The sequence below is a fragment of the Scyliorhinus canicula genome, chromosome 29, assembly GCF_902713615.1.
Source record: "Scyliorhinus canicula chromosome 29, sScyCan1.1, whole genome shotgun sequence".
Classification (NCBI taxonomy): domain Eukaryota; kingdom Metazoa; phylum Chordata; class Chondrichthyes; order Carcharhiniformes; family Scyliorhinidae; genus Scyliorhinus; species Scyliorhinus canicula.
The window spans coordinates 11,789,945-11,803,609 of NC_052174.1; the positions used below are offsets into that span (position 1 = coordinate 11,789,945).

Below are 13,665 nucleotides of genomic sequence, written 5' to 3' on the forward strand. Positions count from 1 at the left end.
GGGTTGAGGGCTCTGGGGGCGGGGTTCGGGCTCTGGGGGCGGGGTTGAGGGCGGGGTTCGGGCTCTGGGGGCGGGGTCAGCCCCGGGCATGCGCACTGATGGAGTCGCTGTGCGAGAACCTGATGTATTTCCCGGCCGGCCCGGTGCAGGGGGCGGGGCCCCGGCTATGGGGGCGGGGCCAGCCCCTGGCATGCGCACAGATGGAGTACGTGATGTATTTCCCGGCCGGCCCGGTGCAGGGGGGCGGGGTCCGGGCTCTGGGGGCGTGGTCCGGGCTCTGGGGGCGGGGTCCGGGCTCTGGGGGCGTGGTCCGGGCTCTAGGGCCGGGGCCAGCCCCGTGAATGCGCACTGATGGAGTCGATGTACTTCCCGGCCGGCCCGGTGGCGGGGCCCGGGCTCTGGGGGCGGGGCCCGGGCTCTGGGGGCGGGGCCCTAGCTCTGAGGGCGGGGCCCGGGGTCTGGGGGCGGGGTCAGCCCCGGGCATGCGCACTGATGGAGTCGCTGTGCGAGTACCTGATGTACTTCCCGGCCGGCCCGGTGCCGGGGGGCGGGGCCCGGGCTCTGGGGGCGGGGGGCCCGGTGCCGGGGGGTGGGGCCATAGCTCTGGGGGCGGGGCCCGGGCTCTGGGGGCGGGGCCCGGGCTCTGGGGGCGGGGCCCGGGCTCTGGGGGCGGGGCATGGGTTCTCAGGGCGGGGTCAACCCCGGGCATGCGCACTGATGGAGTCGCTGTGCGAGCACCTGACGTATTTCCCGGCCGGCCCGGTGCCGGGGGGCGGGGCCCGGGCTCTGGGGGCGGGGCCCGGTGCCGGGGGGCGGGGCTATAGCTCTGGGGGCGGGGCCCGGTCTCTGGGGGCGGGGTCAGCCCCGGGCATGCGCACTGATGGAGTCGCTGTGCGAGTACCTGATGTATTTCCCGGCCGGCCCGGTGCCGGGGGGCGGGGCCCGGGCTCTGGGGGCGGGGTCCGGGCTCTGGGGGCGGGGTCCGGGCTCTGGGGGCGGGGCCCGGGTTCTGGGGGCGGGGTCAGCCCCGGGCATGCGCACTGATGGAGGCGCTGTGCGAGTACCTGATGTATTTCCCGGCCGGCCCGGTGCCGGGGGGCGGGGCCCGGGCTCTGGGGGCGGGGCCCGGGCTCTGGGGGCGGGGCCTGGGTTCTGGGGGCGGGGTCCGGGCTCTGGGGGCGGGGTCCGGGCTCTGGGGGCGGGGCCCGGGTTCTGGGGGCGGGGTCAGCCCCGGGCATGCGCACTGATGGAGTCGCTGTGCGAGTACCTGATGTATTTCCCGGCCGGCCCGGTGCCGGGGGGCGGGGCCCGGGCTCTGGGGGCGGGGCCAGGTGCCGGGGGGCGGGGCTATAGCTCTGGGGGCGGGGCCCGGGCTCTGGGGGCGGGGCCCGGGCTCTGGGGGGCGGGGCCCGGGCTCTGGGGGCGGGGCCCGGGCTCTGGGGGCGGGGCCCGGGCTCTGGGGGCGGGGTCAGCCCCGGGCATGCGCACTGATGGAGTCGCTGTGCGAGTACCTGATGTATTTCCCGGCCGGCCCGGTGCCGGATTACAGCCGTTACCGGAGCCTCCCCCGCCGGGCCCAGCTGTACCTGGGGGAGACGGCGCGCCTGGTGCTGGTGGTGCGCTGCCGGCCCGGGGAGGAGGGCTCGCCGCCGGGGGGAGCGGCTGGCTGGCCCCAGCTGTGCGCCTCGCTGTCCGCCCTGGCCAGCGTCAGCCCCGGGCTCCGGGAGCCGGCCCGGGCCCAGGAGGAGGAGGCCCAGCCGGAGGAGGAGGACGAGGAGCGGCCCGGCCTCCGCGGGGCCTCCCTGCCCGAGGACAGGAGCCGCCACCGGCGCCCGGGGGGCAGGAGGGAGCCCGGCGGCTTCCGGGACTGCCGCCCGCTGCTGGCGCACGGAGCCGGGGGGGACGGCAAGGAGGGCGGCGGCAGGCCGGTGAGTGGGGCCCGGGGGGGGGGGGGGTGAGGGGAGGGGAGGGGGGTGAGGGTTGGGTGGGGATGGGGGTGAGGGCTGGGTGGGGAGGGGGTGAGGGCTGGGTGGGGATGGGGGTGAGGGCTGGGTGGGGACGGGGGGGGGAAGTGAGAGCTGAGTGGGGATGGGGGGTAGTGAGGGCTGGGGATGGGGGTAGTGAGGGCTGGAGATGGGGGGTAGTGAGGGCTGGAGATGGGGGTAGTGAGGGCTGGAGATGGGGGGTAGTGAGGGCTGGAGATGGGGGGTAGTGAGGGCTGGAGATGGGGGGTAGTGAGGGCTGGGGATGGGGGTAGTGAGGGCTGGGGATGGGGGGTAGTGAGGGCTGGGTGGGGATTGGGGGAGAAGGGGCTGAGGGTGGGGTGGGTGAGGGCTGGGTGGGGATGGGGGGTGAGTGAGAGCTGGGTGGGGATTGGGGGGTAGTGAGGGCTGGGGATGGGGGGTGAGTGAGAGCTGGGTGGGGATTGGGGGGTAGTGAGGGCTGGGGAGGGATGGGGGAAGTGAGGGCTGGGTGGGGATAGGGGGGAAGTGAGGGCTGGGTGGGGATAGGGGGGAAGTGAGGGCTGGGTGGGGATGGGGGGATGTGAGGGCTGGGTGGGGATGGGGGGGAAGTGAGGGCTGGTGGGGATGGGGGGAAGTGAGGGCTGGGTGGGGATGGGGGGGGAAGTGAGGGCTGGGTGGCGATGGGGGGGAAGTGAGGGCTGGGTGGCGATGGGGGGGAAGTGAGGGATGGGGGGGAAGTGAGGGCTGGGTGGCGATGGGGGGGAAGTGAGGGCTGGGTGGGGAAGTGAGGGCTGGGTGGCGATTGGGGGGGGGGAAGTGAGGGCTGGGTGGCGATGGGGGGGGGAAGTGAGGGCTGGGTGGCGATGGGGGGGGGAAGTGAGGGCTGGGTGGCGATGGGGGGGAAGTGTGGGCTGGGTGGCGATTGGGGGGGGAAGTGAGAGCTGGGTGGCAATGTGGGTGTGTGACATCTGGGCACATTGGGTGGAGGGCAGGGTGCCAGCTGATTGTCTGTGTGCTGAAGTCTCCTGGTTGGTGCCTGTTGCTTCAAACCCTGTCACGGTGCTGGTGGGTGGTTGAATGTGTCTACATGGTGTTGGCACAGCTGTACTGACGTTAACAGGAGGATGCCTCCAGTTTAAGAACTTCATGCTCTGACACCAGTTAATCCTGTCTGGAGTGTTGGCAGTGGGGTGTCTGTGAAGGTTATTAATTGTTCTGTGGTTCAAGCTCACTGGGCTAAATCGCTGGCTTTTAAAGCAGACCAAGCAGGCCAGCAGCACGGTTCGATTCCCGTACCAGCCTCCCCGGACAGGCGCCGGAATGTGGCGACTAGGGGCTTTTCACAGTAACTTTGTTGAAGCCTACTCGTGACAATGAGCGATTTTAATTTCATTCATTTTTCAAATGCCGCCTTAAGTTGGTGAACACCTCTTTTTGCCTGAAGAGATGTATTTGTTGACTTGACTAATGAAACTGGCTGGGGTTGACCCCACTTCCTGGTTTATCCTCGGTATTGGTAACACTTGGGATGATTCCCTGCAGTCACTGAGGTTCCTCATTGTTGAGAATTGTGCGCCTTCCAGCGTGTTTGTAGCGTTAGTACAAATCAAAGTTTGTTTGTTGCCTCATTTTGATGGCATTTTGCATCTATTTTCAGCTGTTGACATTCCCACATCAGGCAGTGCAAAATGAAGAGGGGTTATTGTATTTGAGTATCTGGAGTGTCTGCACTCCAGAACCATTGATCCATGTGTGCTGAAGTAAGACACTCCGCCAGAATTGGGACGTGTAGTTACCCGTCAGAGTAAACCGCTATCATTTCCACTTCCAGCCGGTTAATCTGCCTCCACTTGGGACGAGAGGGAGAATGTGGCATCCGCAGTCCAGGGGTTGGTTCGCACATCCAGTGTAGGGCAGCACGGCGGCGCAGTGGGTTAGCCCTGCTGCCTCGCGACGCCGAGGTTCCATCCCGGCTCTGGGTCACTGTCCGTGTGGAGTTTGCACATTCTCCCCGTGTTTGCGTGGGTCTTGCTCCCCAAAGATGTGCAGGGTAGGTGGATTCAGTGAGAAGTCTTGCATCACCGGGTTAAAGTCCAACAGGCTTGTTTCAAACATGAGCTTTCGGAGCGCTGCTCCTTCCTCAGGTGAATGGAGAGGTATGTTCCTTGTGTAATAAATGGTTAAGAGCCCAGCTTCCTTCGAGTGGCCCGCTGTGTAGCTGGATGCCTCCCACACCAGAAACCGGTTTGGCCGGTCACATTCCCGGCTCTGATTCAGTGCTGGTGGCTTCGAACCCCGTTTCAGACTTGAGGACAGAGCAGAGGCAGACACTTTGCAAATGAACGTTTTGCATCGCAAACTCCCATCTGCCTGGGTTTGCGGCGGGAGAGGGGGGGGGGGGGGGGGACGCAAAATATCCTGTGCCGCATCGTAATAGAAATTCTCTAGCGCCGCCTTGGCAAATCCTCCGTCAACTAACACCCTGAACTGATCCATCTGCTTTATCGTTTTGTTCACTTGTGTTTTGTGGGATTGACCTGCGTGTGCAAATTTGCCCGTCTTGTTTATTGACTCAACAGTAATTAATTAGTCATAAAGCGCTCAATGAGGGCACAGTGACACGTTGTGCAAGTGGCGGTGTTCCTTTCTGTTCTGCACCACTTAGTCCCTTGCCATCTCCTGATGCGGGGCAAGGGCAGGCCATCGCGCCCATTTTATTTTTTGCCTGCGCCACGTGTTTGAAGAAGCCCCCCCCCCCCCCCCCCCCCCCCCCCCCCGAGCCCGAGTGCAAATCGGGAAGATCCCATCGATCCCACCTGCAGCACCTGTTCGCTCTGCAGCCTCTGACCCAGAATCCAGTCCTCTCCTTCAGGATGTGCGCATCCTGTATCCTGGTCACAGGACTTGAAATCTTTCCTGAATTGTATTTGCAAGGAAAATAAGCAGAAGAATAGGGCTTGCCACAGCCACTGCATTGGCTGTAGTGCAGGGGGCGGGGGGCGGGGGGGGGGGGGGGGGGGGGTGCATTGTCGAGTGAGCCTTGTCCTGGATACTGTTCTTTCAGCTGATTCCCCCTCCCTGTGTCTCTTTTTGGATTCTACCTTTTCAAGCACTTGTCCAGCTTCCTCATGTGAAGGCAGACTAAAGGATGGGCCGCTTTACACTCGAGGAGAATGTTGATCGTCACCTGATATAATAATTATAACAATCTTTATTAGCGTCACAAGTAGGCCGACATTAACACTGCAATGAAGCTACTGTGAAAAGCCAATAAAGAGGCAAACATCGAGACGGACGTTTCCACTGTGGGGCCAGGTCCAGAATTGGGGGCCATCCATGTAAGGTAGTCACGCGAGTATGCCGTCAATCCTAGCCATGGTAGCATAGTGGTTAGCACAATTGCTTCACAGCTCCAGGGTCCTAGGTCTGATTCCCAGCTTGGGTCACTCTGTGTGGGGTGTGCGCGCGTGGGTTTTCCTCCGGGTGCTCCGGTTTCCTCCCACAGTCCAAAGATGCGCAGGTTAGGTCGATTGACGATGGTAAATTGCCCCTTGGTGTCCAAAAAAGTTAGATGGGGTTGCTGGGTTACAGGGATAGGGTGGAGGTGCGGGCTTAAGTGGGGTGCTCTTTCCTCGGGGCCCGGTGCAGACTCGATGGGCCGAATGACCTCCTTCTGCACTGTAAATTCTATGATAAGTGAAATTAGATGTTATAAACAGTGGGGGAGAAAGATGATTCAGAGAGGAAGAAACTATTTTGTGGATGCACTGGGATGGATTCCTGTTCATTCCTTTTTGGAGTTCAACCTTTCATTTCTGTACTTCCAACCTTGACATGGTTTTTCTCATTCACCTGAATGAAATGAAATGAAAATCGCTTATTGTCACGAGTAGGCTTCAATGAAGTTACTGTGAAAAGCCCCTAGTCGCCACATTCCGGCGCCTGTCCGGGGAGGCTGGTACAGGAATCGAACCGTGCTGCTGGCCTGCCTTGGTCTGCTTTCAAAGCCAGCGATTTAGCCCAGTGAGCTAAACCAGCCCCTAGGAGGAAGGAGCTGCGCTCCGAAAGCTAGTGATTCGAAACAAACCTGCCGGACTTTAACCTGGTGTTGCGAGACTTCTTACTGGTTTTTCTCTGGCAAGGTTGTCTACCCTCTCTGCAGATTCTGGATTAGTTCAAGCTTCCAGCAATGGATGCGCCGGGCACTCGCTGGTTTTAGAACAACAGAGCAGTTTTTCAGCGAGAGAGACTGTCCCTTTCACTTCCAAGATCTGAACAGGGCTTGAGCATGTTCCTTTTGTTGGCAGAGATTGGGCCCCTGCTATGAATGTGCGTAGCTTCGAGCAAGTGTAAATGAGCCACGTTACAATTCGAGGGATTATCTGAAATTGGTTGTTCAGGTAGCTAGTAGCGCACTCAGGATTGTGCAGCACAGAATCATATCTGGATAATAGACATTTTGTTTTTGATTTAGATTTGAATTTACTGTCGCGTGTACCGAGGTACAGTGAAAAGTATTGTTCTGCATGTACATATCGTTCCATACGTGAAAAACAGGACGTACGATAGGCACACAATGCCGATACATAGACACAGAAATCGGCTGAAGCATACGGACTGGAGTGCTATTCAGTCGAGAAGATGTGTCGAGAGATTAATTCACCCCGTAAGCAGTGGGGGAGAAGCTGTTTTTGAATCTGTTATTGCAAATTCTATCCTTAGTTTCCTGAGGAGGTTGAGGCGCTGTTGTGCTTCCTTGGTCGTAGCGTCGACGTGGGTGGACCAGGACCGATCGTTGGTGATGTGCACACCTAGGAATTTGAAGCTGTCAGCCATCTCCACCTCGGCCCCGTTGATACAGACAGGGGTGTGTGCGATACTCCGCTTCCTGAAGTCGATGATCCGCTCCTCGATTGTTCTGACGCCGAGGGAGAGATTGTTGTTGTTACTCCGCTCGGTTCTCTAGCTCCCTCCTGTACTCTGACTCGGCGTTGTTTGAGATCCGACCCACTACGATCGTGCCGTCAGCAAACCAGGCCATGCCAGCCCAGGGCTGTTCAGTACGGTCCGTACGAAAGCCATTTGATTCGATCAGCCAGTTGTTGGGATATGTGGCCTAGATAACCTGGCGGGAGGCAAGTTCTACACTACCTAGTGACTGTCTTCGCATCGTAAGCCTATTGTTGGGCTGAATATTTGTCCCAGGCCGTGAAGGATATGGAACACATTCCGATATGTCTTTGCGTCCATGGAGTGGGGCAGGAAGCAGGAGTTTTACAACAGCATTCGCCTCAGCCAGGAGTTGGCCTGTGTGTACTCCGCAGGGGCAGTGCCTACGAAATGCAGGCGTGTGATGCTCGGATTAGAGAAGAGGGATTTTCACTTGTCTGCTGCAAATGGCGACATTGAAGAAAAAGTGCAAAATCAATAAACCGCTAATGGAATTGTAAATAGTGGGGAGTGCCGAGGAATTGAAAATTGGATTTTCTTGCCGAGCTGCTGTGCGTTAATGCACCCCCGGTCTTGTTTCGCAGACCTTCCATCGCAATTGATTGTGAATCTTGTTTATCCTCCCAAGTGATCCGTCATTACCGCTGGTGAGAGCCTCTGAGGAAGGTTGTGAGAGGGATTGAAGTGATGGATGAGAATTGAACACGGAGCTGTTATGTCAGATCTGCCGTGCTCCGCTTTTGGACTGCAGCAGGTTCTCTGTCCGTTACGTAGGCCGTTGGCCGAGACCAGAGCTTTATTGCAACTGTGGGTGTGTTTTTACTTGTGGCTGTTCGGGAGTTTCCACCGAGTGCTCCCAGCTCGTTGCTGGGCGGGCCGAAATGGAGGGCTGAGGCCGCAATCATGATCGGCCATGATCTTATTGAATGGCGGAGTGGGCTCGAGGGGCCGAGTGGTCCCCTTCCTGCTCCTGATTGGTGCCGTGACGTGGCATCACGCTGACCCTGCTCCTGTTTGGCTGTCAGTTGTTGCAGTCTTGACATCTGCACCACCCCCCCTCTCCCCGGCCTTGTGGGTTCAAATCCTCCGTGCCAGCGCTGAGGGAGAGCTGCACTGACAGAGGGCGCTGTCTCTTGGGCGAATCTTTAAACCGAGGGCCCTGGAGAAGCAACTGGGGAGCTCTCCCCGACATTCATCCCTCAACCAGTGTCGCTTTTCCTTCAGAGAAAGGTCAATTATTTGGCTGTGGTTCCCACTGCTGATTGTGGGATCCTGCTGTGCTGAAAGTAGTTTGTTGACGGGAAAGTGCTTTTGGCATCTTGGGCTTGTGAAAGGCGCTGAATGAATGCTGGGTTCTATCCGGTGAGGTCTAAGGGTTAAGAAGTCGGTGTAACAGTTGTGCAATGTACATGCTAATAGCTACCCTTTCCTTTCAGTCATAACTTTTATTTTCTTCCCTCTCTTCCCCCCCCCCCCACTCTTTTTCATTTCTCCCCCTCGCTACACTGTCGCACGCCCCAGCCCGTGATTCTCAAACCAGAGCAAGTGGAGCACTTGGCTGAAGAGTTGCTTACCAGTTCACTCCAAGGTACAGGGGAAATTCGTGACGGCATTTCCAAATAGTTTGGTGGAGAAAGCGTTTCTTTCTTTCCAACAGTGGGTTAGCTGTACCCACCTCCCCTTGGGGCTAATCTGAGGGGCCCGTCGTCTGACTCTGGCTTCCAGACACCCCGTCTCGGAGCTGGTCACTTACCTTCTTGCATCCCTCACAAACGGGAAGGCATTCAGCCCAGTCTCCTCATCGTTTCTTGTGTCTTCTGATTCTTGTTTTGGCGTGCCTGGTCCTCTGAGAGCTGGAAGTCTCTGTGCGCCTTAACGTAAGGGCGGCACGGTGCTTAGCACTGCTGCCTCACAGCGCCAGGGTTCCAGGTTCGATTCCAGCCTTGGGTGACTGTGCGGAGTTTGCACGTTCTCCCCGTGTCTGCGTGGGATTCCTCCCACAGTCCAAAGATGAGCAGGTGAGGTGGATTGGCCGCGCTAAAATTGCCCCTCAAGTGTCCAAAGATGTGCAGGTTACGTGGATAGAATAGTGGCCTGGGTAGGGTGCTCTTTCGGAGGGCCGGTGCAGACCCGATGGCCTGAATGGATTCTATGACCCTCACACCAGAGCCTAATCTGAGCGACATTTAAGGGCAAAAATGGTCAATATTACCTCTCTACAAAGATATGAAAACCAACTACTTAACGCTCCATGTGTCACACTTGCCATTAACCAACAAAGAAACATCAACGTTCCCTAAACACACCATCCACTTTGTATAAATCCTTGCATTTTGTATTCAGGATGGAGCATCACCTTTTTTGCTACAATACATCGGTGCAAAGCCGCATCGGTTCATTTTCACAAAAAACAAACAAACGGGCTGTATCACCCCTCTCCGATTCCTCAACAGAAATGGGGGACGTGTGGGCCATGGTTCCTCAACAGAAATGGGGGACGTGTGGGCCAAGGTTCCTCAACAGAAATGGGGGACGTGTGGGCCAGGGTTCCTCAACAGAAATGGGGGACGTGTGGGTCAAAGTTCCTCAACAGAAATGGGGGACGTGTGGGCCAAGGTTCCTCAACAGAAATGGGGGACGTGTGGGTCAAAGTTCCTCAAGAGAAATGGGGGACGTGTGGGCCAAGGTTCCTCAACAGAAATGGGGGACGTGTGGGTCAAAGTTCCTCAACAGAAATGGGGGACGTGTGGGCCAAGGTTCCTCAACAGAAATGGGGGAACGTGTGGGTCGAAGTTCCTCAACAGAAATGGGGGACATGTGGGCCAAGGTTCCTCAACAGAAATGGAGGACGTGTCGGCCAAAGTTCCTCAACACTACACCCTGTATGCTTTATCCGATGCCGGTGCTTATGTAGTTACATTGTATATCATAGAATTTACAGTGCAGAAGGAGGCCATTCAGCCCATTGAGTCTGCACTGGCTCTTGGAAAGAGCACCCTACCCAAGGTCAACAACTCCACCCTATCCCCATAACCCAGTAACCCCACCCAACACTAAGGGCAATTTTGGACACTAAGGGCAATTTATCATGGCCAATCCACCTAACCCGCACATCTTTGGACTGTGGGAGGAAACCGGAGCACCCGGAGGAAACCCACGCACACAGGGGGAGGATGTGCAGACTCCGCACAGACAGTGACCCAAGCTGGAATCGAACCTGGGACCCTGGAGCTGTGAAGCGATTGTGCTATCCGCAATGCTACCGTGCTGCCCCAATCTTGTGTTGCCCTATTATGTAATTTATTTTATTCCCTTTTCTTCCCATGTACTTAATGACCTGTTGAGCTGCTCGCAGGAAAATACTTTTCACTGTACCTCGGTACACGTGACAATAAACAAATCCAATTTGATCCTCACGAGGCAAACCTCTCGAAGGAAAGAGGGATGTGGTGAAGCGGCGAGATGGGTGGGGGTGGTAACGGGCTTGAAGAGGCTCATGTGGGAGAATCTTGGAAATGTTGATGTCACGTTGTTATTGTACAGTGTGGTCTCCTCTGTGGGGAAACCATCCAGGAAAGATTCTTTTTCCAAGGATGTGGCAGTGTTTGTTTCTGTGGGGGGGGGAGGATAAAGAAAAAAAATTCCCTCTTCTCCACATGGATGTCTGTCGGTCCGATGAACAGACGTTCATGTCCTCCGCTCCCTGCGGTTTTGGTATGAAACCCAATGCCGTTGACTCGCATTCCATTTCCTCCCTCAGTTCACTTGTCTGCACATTTCATTGTTTAATTCCATCCTGCCAAGTTGAATTCTTATGGTGGATACAAGGAGGCTCTTTCTTCCCCCTGGCTGACGGTGGTGGGGCGAGTGGTCACAGTTTCAGAATAAAGCGTCGGCCATTTTATGTCTGTAGTACAGTAAGGAGTCTGACAACACCAGGTTAAAGTCCAACAGGTTTGTTTCAAACACGAGCTTTCGGAGCACTGCTCCTTCCTCGGGTGAATGAAGAGGTATGTCATTTTATGTCTGAGATGAGGAGAAATTTGTTCACTCGAGGGTTGTGACTTCTCAATCCCAGAGCTCTGGGTTCCCACAGTCATTGAGTGTATCTCGGGCAAGAGCTGGATTAAGGGGGATTAAACTAAGGGGGATTAAACCAAAAAGAAAATGCTGGAAAATCTCCGGTCTGGTAGCATCTGTAGGGAGAGAAAAGAGCTAACGTTTCGAGTCCGATGACTCTTTGTCAAAGCTAACAGACAGAGAAAGTGGGAAATATTTATACTATGGAGTGAGAATGAAAGATGGAGAAAGCAGGATTAGGTTATTGAGATGGATGATCAGTCATGATCGTGATCAATGGCAGAGCAGGCTCGAAGGGCCAAAAGACCTGCTCCTATCTTCTATGTATCTCTGCATCGCCGGAATGAGGAGCTTATCATATCAAGAGCGGTTGAGGCCCCTGGGTCTGTACTCGTTGGAGTTTAGAAGGATGAGGGCAGCACGGTAGCATTGTGGATAGCACAATTGCTTCACAGCTCTAGGGTCCCAGGTTCGATTCCCGGCTTGGATGACTGTGCGGAGTTTGCACGTTCTCCCCGTGCGTGGGTTTCCTCCGGGTGCTCCAGTTTCCTCCCACAGTCCAAAGATGTGCGGGTTAGGGTGATTGGCCGTGATAAATTGCCCTTTGTGTCCAAAATTGCCCTTAGTGTTGGGTGGGGTTACTGGGTTATGGGGATAGGGTGGAGGTGTTGACCTTGGGTAGGGTGCTCTTTCCAAGAGCTGGTGCAGACTCGATGGGCTGAATGGCCTCCTTCTGCACTGTAAATTCTATGAATGAGGGGGGGGGGATCTTATTGAAACTTACAGGATACTGCGAGGCCTGGATAGAGTGGACGTGGAGAGGATGTTTCCACCGGTAGGAGAGACTAGAAGCAGAGGACGCAATCTCAGACTAAAGGAACGATCCTTTAAAACAGAGATGAGGAGGAATTTCTTCAGCCAGAGGGTGGTGAATCTGTGGAACTCTTGCTGTGGAGGCCAAATCACTGAGTGTCTTTAAGACAGAGATAGATAGGTTCTTGATCAATAAGGGGGTCAGGGGTTATGGGGAGAAGGCAGGAGAATGGGGATGAGAGAAATATCAGCCATGGTGGAATGGGGAGGGGGGAGCAGGGGGATATGAAGACCATGGAGGGATTGATTGTAAACGAGGGTGAGATTTTAAAATCGAGGCATTGCTTGATTGGCGAGCAAAGGGTGAGAGTAAAGAGGACTTGGTGCGAGTTCAGAGTTGTGACTTAGTCAGGATTATGTAGGGTGTAACTTGGGAGGCTGGCCAGCAGCGTGTGGGAAGAGTGAGGTTTTGAGGTACAAAAGGCCTGGATTAGGGCTTCAACAGCAGGCGGGCTGAGGCCGGGACAGAGTCAGAATCATGAAAGGCCTCTATTACCGTTCGTGGATGACATCCAGACCCAGCCAGCCAGGTGGTTCTGATGGAATCAAGTAAGCTTGTGGTTAATGCGTGAGAACCTTTTCATTGAGATTAAAGTAATGAGATAACTGCATACTGAATAGAGTTTACTCTGCAGTGCATTGTTAGGAATGCATGGTTCTGTGGAGTATGTAGCCTGCGGGAGTGTGGCATGGCAAGTTGCAACACGCTGCAGGTTTGACGATCGCTCCAAGACTAAAGTTTACATGATTAAGGCCTTTGTGGCACGCCCAGCCCAGATATATGTGTCAATGCCTTGGAGATACTCTGTTTGCGATCCGGTGCAAGGTTCCCTTTGGGCTATTTTTAACCACTCTCTTTGTGACGACCGATAAGTCTTTTCCTCCCCAACTGTGTTACTGGGCCAACCATCCGGAGACGTGAGGCCAAATAAATGGCCACCATTAAGTTCAATGCGAACCGTTAATCCAACTTTCTTCAACTCGATTTGTATTGGCCGCGTTCTGCACGCGCCTTCCTCGTCCATCAGGTCCTGGGATTGGGGGTGGGGGGAACGCTACCCCCCCCCTGCGACACACAGCCTCCATCGCAGTTGTATCGGGATGGGAAATGTACGCAGGCTTCACCAGCGATGCCCCCCCCTCCTGTGCGTGACGAACAGAGAGGCAGATTTTTGCTCTTCTGTTTCTTGAGAGCCCCGTTTGAAACTCCCACTCCCAGCGTTTCATAGAATCATAGTGCAGAAGGAGGCCATTCAGCCCGTCGCGTCTGCACTGGCCCTTGGAAAGAGCACCCTACTTAAGCTCACGCCTCCACCCTATCATGACGCGTTTTTGTACGTTGCCCTTTTCCCCCTCTGCCGCATGGGGTGAGCTCTTTCCAAGGGAGGAGAGATCGAGTTGATTAAAATACCTTTCACGTACCCATGCTCCCCCTTCCCGCTCCGTTGTGTCACAGTACAGTACGGTAGCACAGTGGTTATTACTTCACAGCTCCAGGGACCCGGGTTCGATTCCCGGCTTGGGTCACTGTCCTGCACGTTCACCCCGTGTCTGCGTGGGTTTCCTCTGGGTGCTCCAGTTTCCTCCCACAAGTCCCGAAAGACGTGCTTGTTAGGTGAATTGGACATTCTGAATTCTCCCTCTGTGTTACCCGAACAGGCGCCGGAATGTGGCGATGAGGGGATTTTCACAGTAACGTCATTGCAGTGTTAATGTAAGCCTACTTGTGACAGTAATAATTAAGATTATTATCGACTTAATGCGCGCAGTGTGAAAGCTTCTGCTTCTCGCAATACTT

At 56.1% G+C, this 13,665-nt stretch overlaps 1 protein-coding gene across 1 annotated transcript in view; it reads left to right on the plus strand.

The window, feature by feature from the left end:
- The first annotated feature begins 1,489 nt into the window (after positions 1-1,489).
- trappc14 (trafficking protein particle complex 14) overlaps positions 1,490-13,665 on the plus strand; it is a 73,742-nt gene continuing 61,566 nt past the window's right edge. Inside the window, exon 1 of the mRNA XM_038786903.1 lies at positions 1,490-1,928. Within this exon, the coding sequence (XP_038642831.1) occupies positions 1,491-1,928 (438 nt within the window). The 5' untranslated portion in view covers position 1,490. The remainder of the gene's footprint in view (positions 1,929-13,665) is intronic.